We start from the raw sequence: 24,611 nt of genomic DNA, 5'->3' as shown, positions 1-24,611 counted from the left end.
GAAGTGTTCCCTACCTCACCCTGGCCCATATCCTACTCTCTGACATTTTGGTATATGTGCTATTCTGATACCTAGTATCTACTCATTTCTCCATGTGGTTGGTTCAGGGTCTGGGAGACCTAGGTCTCCCTAGCTTAGAAGATAGTACAGATCAAGGCAGGTTGTACTGACCAGTTCTCCTTGAAAGATCCTTTTCATACATGCTTGTCCTCTAACACACTTTGAGACAAAGAATAGCAACATTCATAGGGTGCTTACATTCATTTATATTGTAAATGCTTTCATTACCACAACTTGAAATTCCCATATCTGTATGTCAGAATTTCAGAGTGCTTTGATAGCAACAAATTCTTTGAGTATTTTTATTCTTTCAAACTTTCTCAAGCTAGGCATTTTATAGCCAGGGTGTGTTCTACTATGCAATACAGCCTTGTAGGAAACCTATAAATCCTGATACAAGATAGGTTGCAGCCTTATGACTCAGGAAATTGCAGGTATGAAAGTAGCTCTCAATCCTCAGAAAAAAACATTAATTAAATATATTAATTTCCCAAATCCTAATACAGTCATCTTTAGGATGGCGTTACATCCGATGAAACCATCATAAGTTGAAAATATTAAGTTGAGGGGCGCCTGGGTGCCTCAGTCACTAAGCGTCTGTCTTCGGCTCAGTTCATGATCCCAGGGTTCTGGGATCGAGCCCTGCATCGGGCTCCCTGCTCCACAGGAAGCCTGCTTCTCCCTCTCTCACTCGCCCTGCTTGTGTTCCCTCTCTCGCTGTGTCTCTCTCTGTCAAATAAATAAATAAAATCTTAAAAAAAAAATTAAGTTGAAAATGCATTTAATACTTAATCTACTGAACATCATAGCTTAGCCTAGTCTACCTTAAACATGCTCAGAAAGCCTATAGTTGGGCAAAATCATCTAACACAAAGCCTATTTTATAATAAAGTGTTGAATATCTTACTTAATTGAATACTGTACCTAAAGTAAAAGCAGAATGATTGGGTAGAGAATGGCAGTAAGTGTATTCATTGTTTACACTGGTGATCACATGGCTGACTGGGAGCTGTGGTTCAGTACCACTGCCTAGCATCAGGATAGGATATCATACCTCATATTGTTCGCCCAGGAAAAGATCAAAATTCAAACTATAGTTCCTATTGAATGCAAATTGCTTTCATACCATCATAAAGTTGAAAAATTATAAGTCAAACCATTGTTAAGTCAAGGACCACCTGTATTTTATTCATTCTCATGTCTTTAGAGCTAACCTTTTTTTTTGTTACCCCACAAAGTTCCCCTAGTTGTATTTTGAAAATTGGTTTATTCTGTGTCCAGATATACACAATTAGAATTTCCCAGAATATGTCATTTGGACTTTGTGTTTTGTTTTATGTTTGTTTGTTTTATTTTAGCTTAGGATCCTTCAGAACAGTTGCTTCAGTGTGATTATGTAGAACTGAATAAATGGAAGACCTCGATCCAGAAGCAAATCCATGTGGGTCAGGAAGGAGATAGCTGAGCTGGTGCTTTGTGACAGCAGAATCACAGATAGCCCAGCGACAGAGCAGGACATGGAACAGTGCCTTTTATTACAGAAACCACCCAAACGAACAACATGGTCCTCAAAATCAACTCTGAATCTATAAAACAGAATCCAGTACTTCCCTCCCTTTTTCTTACAATATCTTAACAAATAAATAGTATTAATAATGCAGCTCTCCAACTAGTATTTCTGCAAAGCAATAATAGTTTTAATAAGTGTGCTGCCAAAATAAGTGTGTTCAAATAAGTTTGGCCAGTGCTAACTTTGGCCAGAATTTCTTTAAAGACTTCTCACCACCTTTAAAGGTAATGTGCATTGTGATTATTCTAGAAAATAATACAATACACGATGTGTCCTGAATACATTTGATCAGGGTACCTTTCATTCTAAACCATCCCTTAATATCTCTATAAACTGGTGTTCTGAGGTCAAGGCAAGGCCAAGCCATGCTAGAGTCTCATGAAGGACCTCAGCCTATAGCATCCTGTGCATTTTACTTGGTGTAGATTCATTTGCCTCAATCATGAACAGTCTTGTATTAGAAGCTAGGTACAAGTTAGTTCCCATACTTAAGGATGTTATGATCTAAAGCAAGATTAGCCTTTTTACTGTGATTTTTTAATTCAAATTCTTACTCTTCCATGGACTAGATACGTCACTTATCATATCTAAGCCTCAGGTTCTTCATCTGTAGTATGGGAATAATAATAGCTCTTAAACCTTCAAGGAAGAGACCTGGTGTAGCTCTTTTTTCTCTTTACTCTAGAGTGCAGTATATCCAATATTCAGAATTTTTGCTAGATGAAAGAAATTATGAATGCATGCAGGGCAGGGATCAATAAAACTTTTGAGAAATAATAGAATAAAGTCCAATATGGAACTCTCCTATTAAGACCTGAAGGGAAGTGAAAAACTATGAAGAGAACCACACGGATGCTTTAGTCAATGAAAATGTCTCAGAAGAGGTACCTTGAACCTGAACTTATATTTATGCCATAACTTTTCACAAATACTGTATTTTGCTACTGGTTGCAAAGATTAAGAACCTTGATTTTACTAAGGTGATATTGAGTTTGCACATGTATAGACTGAAAGACAATATATTTACCCTCTTTAACCCAGAGTTTGTACTGCCCTTGATGCCAAAATATTAATACAATGCAGTGTGGCTCACGAGATGGCAGATAAGGCATTCAATACAGTGGCAACACGTTATTTCTACCTGGACAGTCTTCAGTTTGTAGTCCCACAGAGAATCAGATGCTTTATTTACATCCCATCAAGAGTTTATAATCTAGATATCCCCATTACTTAAAATTACTTGGTATATTTATCTCTGTGGAGGTATATCTTGTTTTTTTATAAGATATGATTGTGACCAGCAGAGCACATTATATAGACGAGCCAGCTATAGATGAGCAGAGATGTTTTTTAACTTTTTTAAGTATTTGAGGAGAGTTAGGAAATAATATATATATTTACTGTATAGTATTTCAGTGCCACTCTACTTAGTATGTATTATATGGAACTTAGAAATTCAATACAGTATTATTACTTCAAAGTGCACTTGTAAGAGATTTGTGATTTGAAGAGTGTTTTTTTTTTTTTTTTTTGCATCAGTTGCTAGGACTGTGGAGGAGAAAACCCCATAATTTCCAGGGTACTGTATGTGATTAATATTTCATCATTAATGGTATTGTCACTTGATTGTAGTAAGTTTTATCTGTACTTTCTGGCTTTTCTATTAGTACTGAAGTTTAATTAGAAAATAAAAATTTGGTGAAGTGGAAACCTTAGGTTGGTAATTTAGGAATTCAGTTTCTAGGCAAGTCAGTCTTGGTATATACTCCTGTGTCTGTTTTTATAAATGGTTGATTCTCTTATAATGCTGTTTATCCTGGTCACTTCTCAGATTTGTTTTGAAGCACGTGAATATGCTTTAGGAAGTGTGAAATACATGCATATACCTTATTTTTACATATTACAACATTCCCTGTATTAAAATTCAAAAAGTAATAACTTGCAGAGTAATATGCTTAAATTAAAATACATATACCTGTTTGTTTTTATGAAGGGACTATGTTATGATGGAGGAAAAATACAACTCCCTTCTTTTCCTCATAAATTAGGAGTTTGCATTCCATCTGAAAGAAGGTACAGCTCTTCACAGTCTGGAAATGTGCCAGGTCACATATAGTAGAAGAAAAATCCATATATATATATATAATTTAAAAATATATATATTTAATATATATATAATATATATATTTAAAAGTATTTGCCTCCACTAGGAAAATACAGCAGTAGGAAGAGGGAAGCTACCTTTAATAGTTTATGTAAATAGGAGAGAAATAATATATAAAGAATATGTACATATGTTCAAAGATAGGCTAATTTCAAATATTTCTTCAGGAAGAAACAACATTTTTTTCTTCACAAATCAAAGATATAATAATAAGAAACTCTCTCATTTAGTAGATTTTAATAGTACTAAACAAAAGCAGAAGAGTTATGTTTTAGGAAATCATCCTATGGGCTAATGGCCATTTTGTTGACATAAAAATCCTTTATTTAGCCCTCTCCACAAATAAGCTCACAGCAGGAGAAAGGCCACTAGTTAGAGCAATTTGGAGGATAAGTAAACAGAAGGAATGGCTAGGAGCATAGTGTCATCTGGCAGAGAGCTTATTTCCTGAATCCTGTGGATCTGGTTAAAACCCAACAGAGATGCCAATATGCTTCTCCTCAGTAAATGCTACCAGTCTCCACACCAACAGGCCCACTGAGGCTTATGTGGTATTTTATCCAAGCGATCCTTTGCATAGCTGCACAGTGCCTGCAATGACCTGAGTCAGTCATGCAAAGAGACTTTCTTATGCTTACACCAATATTTTCTTTTAGTTTCCATTTTCTGCTGCTCCTGACCCACGGGTTGGTGCTATTGTTCAATGATGTAAGCGGAGTGGTGGAGGAGGCACTTTGTGCTCTTCTTTAGATAAGATCTTGAATTTGTTTAAAACCAAGGCTGAAAATCCCCAGGCTGAATTTCTTTACAAGGTTGCTGTCATGTGTGCACCTGGGATACCCGTCTCTTCAGAAGGGTGGGGAGAAGTGAGGTCCATTGATTCCGAAGAGGGAACAGTCAAGGTCCGAGGAGCAGGTACTGGTAAGCAACAATGAGTTTGGGGCATGGGAATTCCACTTCATTATTTTTAGGAGTTGGACAGAAACCTATATTTAACACTCCCTCTGTATCTATTTTTCCAGTGTAAATAATACCATTCTGTGTGTGTCAGGTGTGGAATGATTTTGTTCCAGTTTTTCAACAGAGCAAAATTTCCAACTACTAACTTTATCTTTGTTCTTTTTCTCTGAAAAGAGATGATTAGATTTGCAATGTAGCCCTAAAGATTGTAAGATGATTAATCACATTCGTGATTTATTTTCTTGTGTAATAGCCAACCCAAAAAGATGTAAAGATTAGACCGTCAATATTCTCTGAAAATAAGGAAAAGCAATAGCAAGTTGTCTAATTGTGCAGGAGTTTTGTTTTGTAGTAGTGTATTCCATGCTTTGCTACCTCATCCTAATACAAAGAGTCAGAAATACTTGACAAATTAGAGTCATCATTAGTGGGTAGTTCAGTCCAAAAATAGGAAGTTTGTGTCACTTTTTCAAAATAATGGATCCTGGGTTCTTGAAAAGAGCTGAAACCCTTCCACACAGGCCTTGACCTGGACCATAGTAGCACAAGGTCAAATGGTGTATGTGAAGCAAGCTCAAAATTGCAATTGATGTTAGGCTTTATGTGTTCTCTCCCCAGGGAAATCAGTCTGCTGGTCTTTGAAAGGCTGTGGAATCACAGCTGAGTGGGAGGCTATGAAATATATAACCCCAAGGTGGGATATGTGTGGTTCAAAATGGACAGAGTGATAGAAATGCTTTAAATAAGTAAATATTGTTAATATAAATTTCTGATTTGACAAGATAAAAATGGAAGTGTTTTCTTTTTCTACGTATATGTGGATAGTGTCCTCAGTGACTGACACTTGTTACTCTATGCATAGGATCTCAGGGTATGTGGTACCCAGAAATAAGTGAAAAGGTATTTTAAAATAAAGTCAATATCAGCACCTTCTCCTATTGATTCTGTATTTTAACTCTAGTTATGAAAGCTACATATACCATTTCAGAGACCTTATTTTGTTTACCAAGTATCTTTTGTTAGAAACACAATTTGTTACCATTTGATTAATTTCCTCATATGGAGGCACTTTAGGGAATCAAGATAATTATACCAAATTAATACAAATTCATGACATGGAATGAGAGTAAAATATTAAATAGCATTCAAAATGACTTTATAATCTGAAATAAATTCATACCAGTTAATGAGAAAAAAAGAAATAGGAGAAAATAAAAAAAAAAACCCTCAAAACTCAGATACAATAATAGTCAAATACAGTGAATTAAGATATTTTAATTCAGTTGGCTTAGCCTACATAGGTCTATAAAGTCTGTAGATTTTTACATTTCAGTCAAACAAAATTATATGGTATCACTTGGACCTAGGGGAATTTGGTAAATTGGTTGTTGAAAGTTTGACTCTCCTTCCATAGATTATCTTCAGTATATTTGCTGGGCCAGCAGATCAGTCTCTAGACCATGACATTTGTATGTATTCTTTATGACAGTGCCATAGTGAAAGAAATGTAAACTCAGCAAGGATACGAGTTCAGCCCCATAAACAGCTCTGGAAAATCCTCACTGGCTTCAAATGTAGGAAATAAAGGTAGATTATTGTAGGCCCCTGCATCACCATGGTTTTCCACACCAAGTCACTAGCACCTTAACTTTGAGGTAATCCATCAAAATAATTGCAGTAAAAACAAACTGAGGGTTCTAGAGGGGAGGGGGGTAAGGGGATGGGTTAGCCTGGTGATGGGTATTGAGGAGGGCACGTTCTGCATGGAGCACTGGGTGTTATGAACAAACAATGAATCGTGGAACACTGCACCAAAAACTAATGATGTAATATATGGTGATTAACATAACAATAAAAAAATAAATAAAAATAAAAATAAATAAATAAATAAATAAAATAAAAACACACACACACACAAAAAATAATTGCAGTAACTCCTATGTACCATGGTGTAGTGAAAACCTTTTGCATGGACGTTCAAGTCAGACAAAGTCAAGTCCAAATTTCAACTCTCCTCCTTATAAACCATGTGAGTTAATTAGCGTTTCTGACCTTCATCAGTAATATGGGGCAAGTAATACTAATTTTGCCATATACCTATGAGAATTACATGAAGTAAATAAAATTAACACAGCGCAATATTTGGCACATAACAATCATTCAGATGATATTTCTTAATCTTTCTCTTTTCCCAGCAACAATTTGGCCAATCTTTAACTTAAGCCAGTTTAAGCATACTTGTTTGGGGTAAAGAAAAAGCAAAGATTCTAAATAGAGGCTAAAGACATGTTTTCTTAAGGGGTTGAAAACATTCAGATTTGCTGATTTGTGTGAGGCTGATGTTTTACAGTTGATTTGGTGATGATGGTGAGATGATCCATGGCTCAGTATTAATATTTTTCTTATCAGATAATTATTTTTGACAGGTATATATAATTTAATTAAACACAGTACATTTAGTTTAAATAAATGAAAGATGGTTCAGTTCTTCTCCTATTATCATTTGATCATTTAATCTTCTAAAACAAACTAGAAACAGTCTGCCTCTACTTTTCAATAATATTCCCCAGTGATTAGAGAACTGTATCATTGTTCATTGTTGTCTCTGGAAACTGAATGATGTACCATGATAAAAATGAAATTTCAAGAGTGACATAATTTCAAATCAACTAATTTTGTTGTTATTGTCACTGTTGTTCTGTAATACATGATAAGGGGTCGATAGTATAAATGTAGTGACCTAGCAGAGAATAATGATTCTGTGTCTTAGTGAGAAAAATCTGTAAGTTGTGAAAAAGACTGAGTTGTGACTCTACAATCATCAAAAAACTGCATCTTTTAAAATGCTGAATATAGTATGACCCACCCACCCCCTTCCAACTCCCTGGCAAAACATATTTGGAGTTGTCCTTTTGCCCCCTGGAGATGAGCCACTATTAGCACTAGGCTGGCCATCCCGGAACACTTTTGTCTGTGTTCTCAACAATGACTCCTGTACTCCTGGTTAATGCCTCCTGGTGCCAGTTGTTGTCATTGAGCTGAGTAAGATCTCTCAGGGAAACTGCAGGGGAAATGATCTGTTACACAGAGCTTGGCAGGTCCGTTGCCAGTGACTAATAATGGGACCAAATCATTTCAGGTGAGTTTTCTGTGGTCCACAAGCCAGCAGGGGTCTGCTTGACTTTGTTACCTTAGCCCATGGATATCTCAGTGCAGTGTCCCTGGGGGGATAATAGGAGGAGCTCTTCAAGCATATGCCTGAGTCTTTTGTGCTAGTTTTAAGGGACCACAGCATTTCATTTCGTTTCGTTTTGTGTCTCTGCCTATGGGAAGGTAACATCTTCTGTGCATTGTTTCAGGAAATGGTTAATTACAGACCTACCCGAGCTTTGGTGTTTGCTACAGTGGGAACCTCTTTAGTATAGCACAGAGCACTATAGATTAATGCGGTAATCAATGAGAATCTGTACACTGCAGAAATCTGTTTTGATGACACCAGCACTTATGGCCTTGTTTAGTGTCACCGTTGTATAATGTTGGACACTGCAGGCTTTTTTTGTTTGTTTGTTTTGTTTTGATTTAGAATGCAAGGACCACAGGGAATTTTAAAATTTCTTTTGCATTTTTGGTGGATTTTTTATTGTGTTGTGGATTTGCTGCCTTTGCTGGCTAGAATTTAGTGATTTGATGCCAGTAGCTTTTATTTAACTACTCTGATGCTGCTGTTATGTTTGCTGGGTTTCTGCAGTTTCTCCAACTTCATACGTTGCACTCAGGAGCAGGTAAACTAAGCTATATTAATCTTATACATTAATGTAAAATTAATGGAATATATTGTCTAATTATCCCAAGAGTAAGGTATTAAAATACTTCCTTTAGAGCCTATCAATATAGAATAAGGAATAGTTTGCTTATAACATGGCAGTTACACAAATATATCATCATTTTAGAATACAGTGGTGATCATTGAGTTGCATTATATGAAGTTATTTTCATGTTTCATGTTTTAAGTGACTACCTGAAGAGTACATTAAATTGTCTACAATTTAGTATTTAACTTTCAACTTGATATATATATGTATGTATGTATGTATATATATAGTACACAATCAATTCAGAAAGTATATATTATCCTTTTCTGATTGACAAAAGACAGTTGTTTTCCCTGTTGACTGAATTTCACTAAAATTAGAAAGCTTCAGAACTTAATCTTCGTAAAGATAGAAAGCTATCAGTTTCCGTATAGATTGTTATTTTGAAGTGTTTAGACAAAGGCTGCCAAGGCCTGGTTTCTCCTAATCGACAGTCCTGATTGTAGAGCACAGCATGGAATTGCCTGTGTTTCTGTGATGTTCAGCTGTGGATTAAAGGGAAAACTGTTCAGATATAGCGAACAGAGAGCCCAGACAGAAAGAAAGAAAGGAAAATGCAGTCTTTTGGGTCAGAGATTTGGGTGTGTGACCTTGGGTGACAGAGTAACCAACCCCTCCTGGCCCTTGTTTCCATTTTGCCTGTTTGAAAAGAGACGACTGTTATTCTCAGTGTGAATGACATAACGTTTTTCAGGTCCTCAGGATCCTCTGATGATGATTTCTGTGTAGAAAAAGACACTATTAAATTTTTAAAGGTATACATTTTTCTTAATAAAGGGAAGGAATAGAGCTCTTTTTGTCTTTTCTTTACAGTGTTTTAGCAGCTGAGGCTTTTTGGAAGGGAGATTATGGCTCTTTTAAATTAAACTGGTAAATCTCTTGGCTTCATTGTAATTATTTTGCCAAACTGGCATTAAGCAAGTTTGAGGTGTCCTGAGGGCACTTACTGTTAGACTGTATTCCTTTGGGGAGAGAGGGAGAAGAGGCATCTCAAGTTATGCAGCAGCAGGGCAAGGTCCTGGATGCAGAGGTTCTGGGGCTCTCTGAAAGCCTGCCAGGGACACAAACTCTCCTGGCTACTCCCTTGCTCCCTCTCAGGTACAACAAGTACTGCTGAGAGCCGCTGAGGAAAGCACCTGCCTGCTCTTCCCAGCAAATGACTTTCAGGTGGTCCACTTTCTGCTGAGGGCAAGCTTAAAATCCAAGAGATCAGAGGCAAAAGGAAAAGAAGCAGCCAGCCACCTTCGACTTGTAAAATGAATGAGATTGCTGTCTATCAAATGTTAGTTAACATTCATGACAAATTAAATATGTTCTTTCTAGAAGATAGAGGATTTTATTGTGAATTGAGCCATGTACTTGTAGAGGGCTATAGTTGCTAGCTGATAAAGATCATGAATCTCGTGTTCATGGTCACACTTACTGTGTCTTCTTAATGATAAACATCCACTATTTTGAGATGAAGACTGAAGTAATGATGGTTCATGCTCCCATACTATTGCATCTGAGAGATGAGAGGAAAATAATGTGACTGATTTCTCTATCTAGCTTTGAGGGAGCAGTCTATTTGAGTTTACAGTTTCTACAAATATATGTATGAAGGCAGTAACTTCATTAGTGAAGTGATTATTGTACAAAAGATTGCCCACTCAATTCTCTTTGATCTTTGTGATTTTATGTGATACTGTTAGTTATTAACACATGGTTAAAAAGCTCTTCAGGAGAAGGAAATATTTTCATTCTGAAGTATTGCCTGTGAATGGTCCTGAGGAAAATTCTGTTAGAGAAATGATGGAATTCACTTGGAAAACAAAGAAAAATTAATCTCAGTGAACAACAAGTATATATTCTGGGTAATCCTGGAGTATTGGGGAGGAAAAAATTTCTTCACCATTCAAGATTCTTCTAGCTGATCTAAGAATTAAAGTGACATGAGCCAGATTAACATGGAAAAAAAAACAAAACAAGGTTTAATTACATGTGCATGGAGGCCCAATAATGAAATTGAGACCTAAAGAAATGACCAATGCAGGCAGTTTTTATGCCCTTTAGATAATTTTTTTTCCCTAGATGAAGTGCTTTTTAGTTTTGGATCAACCAAACATATAAAAACTCTTTAATATAAACTTCAATCACAACAGCATCCACATAGCAATGACGGAATGGGGTGTGGTGAGCATATCAGGGGTGGGGTAAGGGAAGGTTTCCAGGGTCCCTACTGCTTCCTGTGCCTGCAGTCACTCTGTGACCTGTGGCCTCTGAGAGCTTGTCTTGAAAGAGGGCAGATCAGGGCAGCCAGAGGCAGAGAGGCCCTGATGCCAACACTGAAACAGACTGAGCACAGCAGAGCCCTCCACGATGCCATCTTCCCACTGTTGTGGCCTTCAGGGAAAACCAGATCCAATTAGGAGGTAACAGGAGAGTGGACTGTGAGGAGAGTCAATAATAAATAAAATAAATATTTCTTCTTCTCAATTTTCTAAGGCCAGGAAGATTAAAAAGAAGCATGTCCAATTATAAAAATAGAGATCAATGAAGATTTACTAATTATCTTACAGTAATATTAATAATAAAGAAGACTTTTACTCTATTCAGTTTCACACCGATAAATGGTGTGAAAAATGGGTTTAGATTTTGGATAGCCTGCTTCAAGTAGGCCATCTTTTGTCTTTAAGAAGGTAATTGTCATAATCATATAATGAGTTGGTCAGTTCGTTGCAGAAATGCAACCAAAAATTGTAAATGCCTAGTTACCATAAATCACTTGTTTCAAAGAAGGTTTTGTGTGAGCTGTATGAATTTTAAAGACCAGGGAGATAAATTCATATTCTGACAAATTGTCAGTATTGAATAAATTTCAAAGCTGACTTCAGAAAAAGGGGCATTTTGATTGTAATAGATGTGGGTTCTAGCAAACATGTTTTCAGTTGTATAACATCTGTCAGATATTTTAGACTTATTAATAGCTTTTGAACTTTTTTGTGGTAACAAGAAGCTTTTAGCCTTGCAATGTTTTTGTTTTGTTTTGTTTATTTTTTGTTTTTCCCTCTAGAGAATGCTTAGCCCTTAAAGCTTATTCTTAACTTCTAAGTCCAAATTAGAACAATTGTTTTATCCACTTTAAAGTTTTACTTTTATTTCAAGATCTTGTTTTCTAATAATTTACTTAGATAAAAAAGTTTGTTATTATTTTTTTCTAGATTTTCCTTCTTTGTCAATGTCTTTGAAATTGTTTAAGGGACTCATCAGGGAAGAGATATTAGCACATCTGTGTATAGTATTTCTCTTGCCTGTCGATATTAAAAGTCTTTTCAAAAATATGATTCATTAGAGTCCTGATAACTCATGAAAGTGTTTTCTGAGATGAATTTCTTTGCCCTCTGTATGTAATCATAAAGCTCATTTTCTCAGAGTATGGTTTCTTGATTTCCTAAGTGTCTAGCTTAAATAGGGTTCTTAATGAAAGCATACTGCTGAGGCTGAGGACCTGCAAGAGAGGATAATTCCAGAAGCTAAAGGTAAAGCACCAAGGCAATATGGCAGTGTCCCAGTCTGAGTCACCCCTTCATCCAGACTCTAACCATTTGTAATTTCGATAGTGATCATAGGCCCATTAGAGAAATAAAGGAAGCAATAAGCTCTCACAGAGAAATACTTACTGCACACAAAATTTTATGTACAACTTTAAAGAGTATATGGATCCCCTAACTCTAATTATGGATCATGTAAAAGGGCTCGCATAACTCAGGGTATAAAGTTTGCCTTAAAGGTCACAAAAACAAAACGAAAGTACTTGGCATTCCATGGTAGAAAAAGTTTTGCCCTATATGAAGGTAAGCCATTTCTCCTCAATGATTGGTGAATAAACCCAAGACTCACTTCAAAATGCTCTTGCTTCAAAACTTCATTACCATTTGAAATTTTCATGGGCTGTTACTCCACATCATAGTGAAAAAATCCACCCCAAGCTTAACTTTCCAAAAGGTAAATAAATGATAAGGTACACTGATATAAGTAAAGAAACTGGACTGAAAATTCAAATGCAACATAGAGCGCTTTTATTTAGATGAATGGAGGACTGTATTTTATAGGGACCCACATTATTTCATCTGCACCTGAAGGGCCAGCTAGGGCTATTTCTGTTTAGAATGGCTTAACAGAGACTAGGGTTTTTTCCTGACATTAGGCTTCCTTGACAAATATGTTGTGACTCCCTGACATCAGAGGCTAGTCTTGTTCTAGAGCAGGCATTTACTTATAGAGATCTCTATATAAGGTTTGTTTTAGTCTATGAAATGTTACTGTGATCAGAGTTATTCAAGGAAGACATAAAGGTGATGGAAAAATTGGGCACAGAAGAAGAGCCCCCAAAATATCTGTTTAGTCTAATAGACTAGAGTATTGGTGACAAACCTATGGCTTATGAGGAGAAGGATCTGTTTTTGGAGTTTTTGCTTGAAGTTGTCCCTTTTGAATTTGCTATACAGAGTCTTTGAACGTACCATCCTTATCTCCACATTTGCCCTGGCTGGCTTATAAAGCTAAATTGAAATGGGTAGTTTTCATGCCTGTGAACTAAGGGCACATATGGTTGTTTGATCTAAAATATGATGCAATGATAATTACATTGAACAAAGACCATAGTAGACCCAAAGATCTGGAGTGTGTGTGCGTATGTGTGTAATTTTTTGTCATCAAAATTATTAGTGTATCACTTTGGAAAACGAATGGAACTATAAAAATTGGTAATAAGTAAAATTATAAAGGCTAGCAAGATGTCTTTCATTATTTTTATCCCTTTCAACAGTAAAAAATGCAAAATAGCCAGGCTGGAGTAATATAGTTTCTCATTTGAAAAATGAGTATTTAGTCATTAGAATACAGTTGCAACAATTATCTTAATCTAGGTTCTTTAAAAATATATTTCAAACATGAATAATATTTAGCATTTTATACCTGAAAGTAAAAGCTACTTACAGTCTTACCATATAGAAGGAAAATGAGGTTGAGTTTAGGAGATGCCTATCGACGGACTCTTTCATTTTTAAATGGAGATAAGCCTTTAATTTGAGTTAAAGTATATATAAAATAAATATGTCCTTCAGCCATCAAAAAGAATGAAATCTTGCCATTTGCAACAATATGGATAGAACTAGAGGGTATTATGCTAAGCAAAATAATAAGTCAGTCAAAGAAAGACAAATACTGTATGATTTCACTCATATTTGGAATTTAAGAAACAGAACAGATGAACATAGGGCAAGGGAAGGAAAAATAAAACAAAATAAAAACAGAGAGGGAGGCAAACCATGAGGGACTCTTAACTCTGGGAAGTAAACAAGGTTGCTGGAGGGGAGGTGGGGGGGATGGGATAATCTGGTGATGGGCATAAAAGAGGGCACTTGATGTAATGAGCACTGGATGTTATATGCAACTGATGAATCACTAAATTCCACCCCTAAAACTAATAATACATTATATGTTAAATAATAATTGAATTTAAATAAAATAAAATAAATATCTTTATATTTTGGGAAAGATTAAGGTAAACTGATTTTTTCTTACTATTGGAACTATTATAATCACACTAATAATTTGATATTTCTCATGGGTTTCATCCATTTTTCCAGCTCATTCTTGCTGTGGTCAGTAAGACATTCTAACTAAAATTTGGGTTGGTATATATCAAAATCACGTGCAGTATAATGATCTTATGTTATTGTTAAAATCGTTGGAATTATTCAATTAATCTTAAATATGCTCGTATTTATTAGGAGAAATTACTTAAAGATATTTACTGTCTTTGTGAGTGAAATCACTATGTCTTAATCAGGAAAGGTTTGTTACAGATTTATAAAATTTGCATTCGAGAACACGTGAAAAATCATTATTCTTAACATTGTTGAAATAGTAACTTAATCTTTTTTCATAAAAGAGTTACAACAATAATTGACAGATTTAATGTCACTGAAAATTTTAAATATCAGTGAAAACAGTATTCAGTTTCAGTTTTTTTCACCAAATAGTTGTTAATCTTACAATTTAATTCAGTTACATTACCATCCCCTAGAAAAGAGTTTTGTTTGCTTTGCTCTTACTTAAAAAGGCATTAATTTTTATTAAGAATATTTAGAAGATATTTCAGCCACTCTGGGTGTAGGATATTTTGCAAAGAACAACTAACTCTTGTACTGCATTTATAAAATCTCAAGAAATAGAATGTTCAAAGGGAGAAAATAAGAATTACTATTTGTCATTCATTGAATCCTTAATATAATACATCATAAATCTAAAGCAGTATTTGATAAACAGTTACTGCATGTCTGTTTTTTGTTGCTTTTATGAGTAACGATTTAATTTTGGAATGGTGAAAACTCAGCCTCAAGTCCCTAATTCTTGATAGCTGAGTTTTCTGACGTGCCAAATATTTGCCAACCAGCTGGTTATTATTGGTGCTATTTGTTTATGTTATTTTAATTAAAATCTTTTTCATCAGTGTTATATATTACTCTATCATTTTTAGTTTTAAATAAACCAAGAAAGCTGAAAAGGAGATTTCATTCTGTTTTCTTAAAAGTTTATAAGCCACGAAGTAGTTTTTTGGTTGTTGCTGAATGGATATTGTTTTAACATCAGTAATGTTGCCCATTAGTACTGCTGTGTTCATAGTGCTACTCAAGTGTCACAGTGTTGAGGGCAGGTATACCCTTAACCAGTTTGTTTGATTTAAGTTTGTTTGTTTTTGAATTTCCTTGTCCCTTTCCTTGTGAATTCTTACTGCTGTCGATGTGCTTTCTTTACCAACAAAATGCATCTTCAGTGGTCCTGGAGAGTTGAATAACAGAAAAACTCAGGATTGTGAATGTAAACTTAGTGAGGATCTAGTGGGTTTTTGGAAGAATAAAGTCTAGAAGCTCAGATTTGTTATTTATTTATTTATTGCTAAATTAGAAGCCCTTTTTCACTTGCTTTTCATTCTCTGGCAAGATTTCTAAATAGATAATTTGCTGAGATAACTTGCTATTTTCTGAATTCTGCTGTTTAAGCTATGGATAAGCGAACACCTGTACATCAATTGCATTTTAGTTGTTTCTCATTGCATCAAAGCTATTTTGAGATTGATGGATGGAAAATTCTATATTTTAATGAAAACAGAGTTATAATAAATATGTTAAAATTGTTTTGTATATATTCATTTAATTTTATTTTAATTCCTGCTTTAAAGTCTACCTTAATATCAAAAGTGACTTAAGGTACCTACCAAAACATAAAAACATAGCCATATGAAATAAGTTAAAAATATGTAGAAAAGATTGGTAAGGAAAAATAAGGGAAGAAAATTAGGCTGCAGATTTAACCATGAACATTCTGAGAAAAGTACCATCAGTTATAAAACTTCAGCTTCCATAACATGAAAATAAACCAGTTAAGTGCACACTCATTTTTCCTGATACTGACACCAAAGAGGTTTCTTTTGTATAGTTTCACAGAGAAGATAATTATCATCAGAGCATGACCCATATGAATAACATCATTACCATGATCCATACGGTCATATGTTGAAAGACAATATATGAAAGGAACTGTGGAGACAGGGAGGGGAAAGGGACTATATGGAAATGTCATGTAGACCAGGTGCATGGTTGTGTGATGCTCTGGATTAATTCAGAGTTAGATTTTTTAATATCTAAGTTGACTACTGCATATCCCTCACAAAGACCTCTTAGGTACTATTGCTTTAAGATAAAACATTTCAAAAATATTGAGAAACATTGATTCCAAGATATATTCTCTCTGAAGTGCCCTTGGGAGTAGTTCAGTGCTGCTAGGTAATTGTGGAATCATGGATTTAAACAGCGAGGCACACTGGGCATGGGATTGCCTTACATTCCTGAGTAGAAGGTCATCCCATTCTTCTCACGAGAGCACCTCTGACCCAGCCAAGAAACCATACTGGGCCCTTTAAGTCAAGGCCAGTGAGACTTCTGATTTTTTAAAGTAACAGTTTTTGTTATGAAAATGTTATCTAAGATGAAGCTATTTTGAAATTATTATACTAGAAACATATTTTTAGACTCATTTATCCAGCCCTTAAATATTTAGGAACTCTGGAAGAGAAGTCCTTTCTTGAGTCAGTAGGCTAATCTTTGACCAACCTTAACGTAGTTCGCTTTATAAAAATAAGTGTACACGTAATCTAAATACATTGTGAATATTGTTCCTTCCTTTTGTGCTTTCTCTTGCCTGATTTATTTTCCATCATATGGAGTTTGAGTAGAGTTGAAAGCTTTATACATTCTGACCACTTTGGCTCTGTGACAGAGATTTAGATAGTGACCTTGCACTATTTTGCAACTTGGTTTCCTGTGGCTATAATTTGAAAGTTTGTGCTTTGGATACTTCACACTTTTTTCTAGAACAATGTTGAGACAGAAAATGTTATCAAAATTTCCCACTGCCAGTACAGGAATTTCCAACTTAAAAAAAAAAAGTCCTTTTTTTTTTTTAAGATTTTATTTATTTATTTGACAGAGACACAGCAAGAGAGAGAGAGAGAGAGAGAGAGAGAGAACACAAGCAGGGGCGTGTGGGAGAGGGAGAAGCAGGCTTCCCGCTGAGCAGGGAGCCTGATGTGATGCGGGGCTCAATCGCAGGACCCTGGGATTATGACCTGAGCTGAAGGCAGATGCTTAATGACTGAGCCACCCAGGCACCCAAAAAGTCCTTTAATATATCTATAAATTGTTTGCCTGAATAACTAAAATAAAACAAGCAAATAAAAAACAAAATAAAACAAAACAGAAGGGGGCGGAACCCAATATTTACAGTAACTTTCTTTGATTGAGCTCTGGTTTTAAAACATCTGTTTATATTACCAAAAATGTTTGCTAGAGTATATTTATTTCCCATTATTTTATAACTTTACTACATATTTTTAAATGATATGCAGTATCAGTCCCTCATAAGTACTTCCATTTTGTTCTGTGTGCCCTTGGAATTCATCTTTATCATCATCTATTATTCTTGTTATTTATATCACTGAAATCGTGATAATGTATCAATCTCTATATTTTTTCATTTCCATGTCTTTGGGATGTAGAGGCAGACAGAAGTTGATTTGACATTCAGAATTATTATTGCAGATTAATATTGTTTTGCTAGTGTTGTCGGGGTGTGAGTTCTGGTAAAGACTAACATTTTCCTTTATCTAAGATATTTACATCTAGAGTGCTTTCTTGTAATGTTTCTGCTGTGAACTTGCCCAGCACGACAGTTTCTTAAACCTGTGGTTAACATCCAGTCCCCAAACAATGAAAACGTATAAACCCCGATTTTTTCCACAGGGTTTCCTGGCTGGTTATTCCGAGGCTTTGCACGTGACAACCTGTTCTCCCACGTGAATGGAATACTCAGTCTCAATGTGGAAGCCTGGTCAGTTGGAAAGTTGCAGTAAAATATTTCCCTCCTGTGTGCAGCACTTCCAAAATTCTTATTTATGTAGAGTCATTGTGTTAGAAAAAAAGAAAAAAAGTTTCCCTAAGTTTGTCAGTTTTGTGCTTTGCTATTCAGGCTACTTTACTCTTGTATATTTAGATTCTGAGAAAGAAATTTGTCAGTCCTTAGGCCTCAAACCATATTTACACATGAAATTTATTCCTCTCTAAGCTATTATATGTAGACATCTTTTTGCCCTGTCATCTTAGGCTTTTCTTTAGATACATTTTTATTGTCATGTAATATAGATAATAAATACAGCCTGGTTTAGATTTCCTGAAGACCATGAACATCCTTATTATTCTAAGGCACAAAGGTGTGTGTGCGAGTATGCGTGTGTGGTTTTGTTGTTGTTGTTCAGAACTTTCAGGAATTTTAATTAATCAACTTCTTCTTAGGCCTGCAGCATCAGGTCAGTGCAAAGATAAAGAATAAAGATGTAATCATGCATCATGGTGTTTGGAAGTGTTTCTGAACTCTGAAGCTTCATATAGTCTAAAAATCTATACTTTTCAAAACTAGGAAAAATTAAGCTGATGACCAGTGTTAACTATCTCAAATAGCTTTTTACTTCTCAATGTCTTTTAGCTTACTTAAAGCAAATCCACAAAATTTTCTCCGCTTTTCCAAAACCCTATCATTCAGGGTGACTCTAATACATATTTAAACCGTAGTTGTTTTCTTAAGACCATCAATCTTATTATTTAGATGATTTGGCTAGGAATATAAACTGAAAAAAAGGAATCTTAAGAAGTTAGGATGCTTATAACCTATTAGGATATAAATATTAAAATGTATTCCATAGCTAATGTCTATACCTAATAATTTTTAAGGTGTAATACAAGCTGCTTTCAAGGAAACATTTTCAAGGATATCTTGCATCATCAGAAAAAAAGATGAAGGGATATAATAGCCTACTTGTTTTGTGATACAGAGTAATCTAGTAACAAGTATTTTGCTGATAGATGTGTGTTTTATTCCTCCACATTAAAACATGATCATATAAAGAAGAAATGACAAAATACCTATTTTTACATTTAGGGATACATTGTGCATTCTGATCAAATTAATTACTTCACAGCCCAGATATTTTTAGTTAAGGATTAATCTGTATATTTAATGTATAGATCACCTGACTATACTATAAAAACAACCACTTTCTTAATACCTTAGGCTCCCCTTGGCTTTATGGAAATTAACAGGAAGATATATGTTACTTTTTCTATATATGATGGCCCTTTTCCTCATCCTGTAGCAACTGGGATTAAAGAAATATTCATCCATTCTGAACACTTGAGCATCGGTTTTACACCAAGCCAATTAATAATTTCTGTAAACAAAGTGTCTCTAACATTTTTCTAAACCTATTTCAGAGCATACTTTGCAGAGATTACTGATACTATGTATATTTTATTTATGATAGCTAATTAACTATAAATGTGATCTCTAACACCTATGATTTCATATTCCTAATTTCAGTTGTGTAGTTATATGATAAAATATATTTCTGAAGTCCTTTATAATTTACAAAGCTGGCATATCTCATTTAATCCTCATGAAACTTTTGCAAGAAAGTGGCATTATCCCCATTTTATAGAGGAGGACAAGGTTTATAGAGATGAAGGGATATTATCAAGAATGTGGCAGTTAGGAATAGAGTCACAAATCTCTAATGTCAAGTAAAATGCTCTTTTTATACAAAAGCATGTTTTTATGTTTTATAAGAAAAAACATAATTATTAGTTTCAGATAAGATAAAACGCTGTTAATAGGCAGATTAAAATACAGTGAGGTTCTCTGATTATTCAAGTTTTCAAATAAGTAAACTGTGGGGACAGTTTCTTAATTTTTACCTGGCATTAGAATTGACAGAGGTACTTATCAGTGTTATTATTGGAAATACTTTTTAGTATATATTTTTACACTGTAATGACAACTTGCATTTCTGTGGTACTCTATAGTTTGTAAAGCAATTTCATGTGCTTTATCTTACACTACCCTTACAAGAGCAATGGAATGCTATAGGAAGTCAAGGGATTATCGGAATGCCTGAGCTCAGAGTTCATTCAGAAGTGTCGATTCTGAGTTCCACATCACTGCTTTGTAGAATTGTGTGGTCATAGATTTGGTGTTCCATTAGCACTCAAATTCACCAAAAAGGACACATAATATCCAGAAAAGTACCAGCTCCACCAAATATGTTCATGAAATTCTCAATCAACTACCAAGCCTCTGTTCCATGCCCTAGCCGTATTCAACAGAGATGGCACCACAGGCCCTTACACAAATATCTCCTCTTTCTTTGGAGGTAGTTCAACTATGGAGGTTCTACTGAGTATAAACGTTTCTGAATACAAACGTCTTTGGCACCTCATTAACTTAATATGTTATGCGTTATATGCATCATAGTAGATACATTTACTTGAGACATCAGACTTAAATACCCGAGAGACAGTGGTATTGATGGTTCTCTCATAGAAACAGAGCACATTACTAACAAAGGGGAATTTTGAAGGTGAAATTTCCAACAAGCATTTAGAGAACAGCTACTCTAGTGAATCCCTACAGGCTGGATATAATATAATTCTTCCAGCAAATGGCACCTTGTGTGTGTGTGTGTGTGTGTGTGTGTGTGTGTGTGTGTGTGTGTGTGTGTGTGTGTGTCCTGGGTCAAAACCAGAATTTAGAATTTATATCACTTATAATTTTTGAAGAGGTTCTTGCTGAAGATCAGTGGTTTGGAGATGCCTCTAGCTGTGCCTCAAGGGACACAAATTCCTTGATTATGCAGCATTTGCTTTCAAATTGTGGAGTGAGCATTAGTGTGTATATTGAATGAAATTACCAAAAAGTGGTTGAGGAACAATGTTTTTACTATTCTAGGGACGTAGACTGATAGTAATTCAGTAGTGAATGATAATCTATTGATTTTGCATACACATAGTATTTATATTTATTTATAGGCTTTAATGTTTCACTGATTATATGATGAATGATTAAATTTAGCAAGTATATCTTCCCATTTTATTTCAAGGCCTGGATTCTAAGACCTATTAAATAATATTTGTTTCTTATCCCTGGTTGCTAATTTAACTTAAGGAAAATTAGGCTTTCTGTGACTTTGCTGTACTGTATAGCAAATTATGGCTTATTTATTTCAAAGTTAGCTCCACTATAATTTTTAATTTAGGGGTGGGAGCAGACACTTGACTTTTGTAGGCATGGGACTATCTGAAATAGACTTCTAAAGTAAGAGGAAGTTATTTCAAAATGGTATTTTCATTATATTAATCAGAAGTGAAGATTTCTTTTCTCCGTTCTTAGACTTTGGATTTTAATTCCTATCTATGAAAAGAAGGCCCTTGTTAAATATTAAAATGAGTTAAAATGTATAAAGTTTTTATCACATTATAACCAAAGCAATACTTATTAACTCATGTGTGTTGACCATGGTACTCAATGTAAAAAATACCCTACCTTGTCTCAGATTAAAAACTCATTCTTAGAACTTGAGTTGGTTTTAGTGTGCACACTGCATGTCTATTCAACATGAATGTCTCTTCAACAAACATATTTTTACCGAGTATTTTGTCTATGTGCTATGTTATAATAAAGTATATGAGGACTTATTTAATTTTACTTCATCCCAACACACCTCCTACTATAGAGGATAAACAGAAATAAAAGAGGGAAACAGTTTAAGAAGTATAGGAAATATCTGGTAAAGATGATTCTACTGATTTTTGGTCTATGAATTTTATAATTTCTTTGGATACCAACAATCTGCACTATATAGGAAGAATAATTTTCTTTGAGATGACAAGTAGCACAGTTATGGATATGTATTTGGAATTGTGCACAGTTACTGTGAGTCAATCTTGGAATCAGTTTCAGTCCCATCTTTTATCACCATTCATTATAATGAGGTTAAAAAATATGCTGTATATTTCTTCTACAAATGGAAAAGAAGACCAAATTGTCTAATACTTAAATGCTTTGGTTTAGGTGATCTTTCCTTTACTACCTACACATTAGGTACACATTCCACTTGGTCAAGTGTAATTATGTAAAATGTAATTATGTAAATGTAAATTGTTAGATATTTATTGTGTGAAATCAGAATTATGGTTTTCTCTTTAGTTTTAATATACTCATGCACAGTCATGCATCTGTATGATTTAGAAAGCATTTTTGTTCAAATGACTTTGATTGGTCTTTTTGGAATCTATTGTGCTTTGACATTAAATATCACAAGATACAAAATTTTAAATCATAGAATGCATGTTTACACATTGTTACATTCTCTAATCATAATGGCCTGGGTTAGGAAAAGCTAGTTCTCTTTACAGAAGGCCCAGGAGTCCTTTAGCTGACTTTTATTCGTGCGGTGAAAGTTTTGTGCTTATTCATTAGGTTTAATTAACTACTTATTCATAAGGGATAGGATAAATGTCTGTTTTAAAAGTCTTAACAAAAAGAGTACTCAAAATTATAATACTTCATTGAACTTTGGCTGTTTATGAACTTGAGCCATTTCAGTAGACTCAAGCATCTGATATATTCCCTGGATCTAAATTAATAATAATAGTAAATCTGTTCCTTTAATATAGTTATATTGAATATTAGAAGCAAAATGGTTTTGTATTAAATCCATAAGAAAATACCCTGAATTTATTATTTTGTAGCCATGCTACTTGGAAATCAATCTCTTTAATGACCTGTTAGAAAAATAATAAAAGGAAAATGATTTATATTAATGAAATACTAGATTCTGAATATTTTAGGAGAAAGTTTTGTTGAGTGTTGCTTAGTCCATTAATAATAGAGAAATGCGACTTGTAAAGACAAATTACAGTGCTTAAAAAGTCAATAATATCTTTAAAATTTAGTAATTACATGGAAAGAAGAAAAATAAGTTTAAAACTACATATTTAGGTTTTAGAATTTATTTTTTGTCTTTAAGCAAAAATGTTATATTTTAATGGGTGATAATGAAATTTGTGGTAAGAAAACTGTTAGAAACTGTTCAGAATGTGAAGGAAGTGTAATTGTATACTAAAATATTGAATGCCCTCTTAATTTACCTTTAGTAGCAATTTCTAGTAGGTATCAACAATACTGTGTATGACCAAAATTATCCCATCTTAAACCAATTAAATTAGATTCTCCATTTAAGATTATTATTATACAAAGCTTATAGATGGTAGGATACCATCACTTGAAGGCATTGTTTTTATAATAAAGTGTGCTCAATATCATCACCAAAATGTACCAGAAACATCAGCTTTTGGTCCTTTTGGCACAGGAGACATTCATCAGATATGTATAACCAGATTTACTTAGGACAAGGGGAGTGAAACACAGGGTTGAACCCCACCATATAAGGAATTGGTGCATGAACCAGAGAATGATCCCAACAAGAAGTATAGTTTTTAAGATCTAAGTTATTGAAGAATACAAAATACTTCCCTTGAAGTCTTTAAAATGGGATGGATTTTGTCATTTTTTTAACTCAAAGACTTTTCAGAGCAGCTCAGCTTTCAACTTCATGACTAATTTTCTTCTTTAAGCCCCACAAATCCCAGTGATTCTGTGAATTTGTCACAGTATTTCAGAATCAGTCAGCATTTAAGAAGTCATCAGACTTTCTTACTCCTACATATATGAAATTTTAGGGAAAAAGCTTTATGAATGGTTATAATCTTTTGAATGATATTTGTAATTACTCCTTAAAAGTACTTACAATTTTATTTTATGATACATAGTTTTTCTTTCAAGAGGAACAGTGTCATAATACTAAGGACAAAGCAACTTGAAAAATAGGTATTTGGGCAGGGGATGGGCAAAATGAGTGAAGCAGAGTGGGAGATACAGGCTTCCAGTTATGGAATGAGTAAGTCATGGGTATTAGAGGTACCCATAGGGAATATAATCAATAATATTATAATAGTGTTGTATAGTAACCAGTGGTAGCTACACTTATGGTGAGCACAGCATAATGCATAGAGATGTTGAATCACTCATGTTGTATGTGTAAAACTAATGTTAACATTGCCTGTCAACTCTATTCAAAGAAAAAAATTAATAAAAAAAACATGAAGTTTTACAAACAGTAAAAATAAAGGGGGAAAAAAAACTGTCCTTTTACAACTTTCCTTATATTCCGTTAACTGAGGTGGCCCAGAAGAAGAGTAGAAATCTATAATCTTCGGCACCAAGCCATCTATACATTTTAAAGTATGTGATTTTGAAAGAGATAGGGACTCTGTGTGAAACAGAAACAGAATATAGTTTCTGCTAATGCAGTTTCTCATATTCACCCCTTCCCAGAATATATTGTCATGTACATGACATATTTGAAGAACATTTTAGTATTTATTGCACTGGATATAACATTTTACTTCAGCTTTTCTAAGATATTATTTAAAAGGAAAAGGGAAGCAACTACTAAGAAACTTAGGTGTATGGATTTCTTATGACTACAGATTTT

The 24,611-nt window shown here is 34.4% G+C and overlaps 1 protein-coding gene across 50 annotated transcripts in view; it reads left to right on the top strand.

Moving 5' to 3' along the window:
* RIMS1 (regulating synaptic membrane exocytosis 1) overlaps positions 1–24,611 on the top strand; it is a 489,882-nt gene that overhangs the window by 288,543 nt on the left and 176,728 nt on the right. For 17 of the 50 annotated variants that reach the window (XM_027601840.1, XM_027601838.1, XM_027601835.1 and 14 more), the window contains exon 1: positions 4,616–4,715. The exons of 30 other annotated variants lie outside the window; for them this stretch is intronic. In XM_027601840.1, the coding sequence (XP_027457641.1) occupies positions 4,616–4,715 (100 nt within the window). Of the gene's footprint in view, positions 1–4,399; positions 4,716–24,611 lie in introns of those variants that run through there. 3 more of the 50 variants (XM_027601822.1, XM_027601821.1, XM_027601841.1) reach the window with 2 other exon arrangements.

Source organism: Zalophus californianus, chromosome 7, assembly GCF_009762305.2.
Source record: "Zalophus californianus isolate mZalCal1 chromosome 7, mZalCal1.pri.v2, whole genome shotgun sequence".
Lineage (NCBI taxonomy): Eukaryota > Metazoa > Chordata > Mammalia > Carnivora > Otariidae > Zalophus > Zalophus californianus.
Note: the sequence above shows the minus strand (reverse complement) of the source record. Positions and strands in the feature narration are given on the sequence as shown.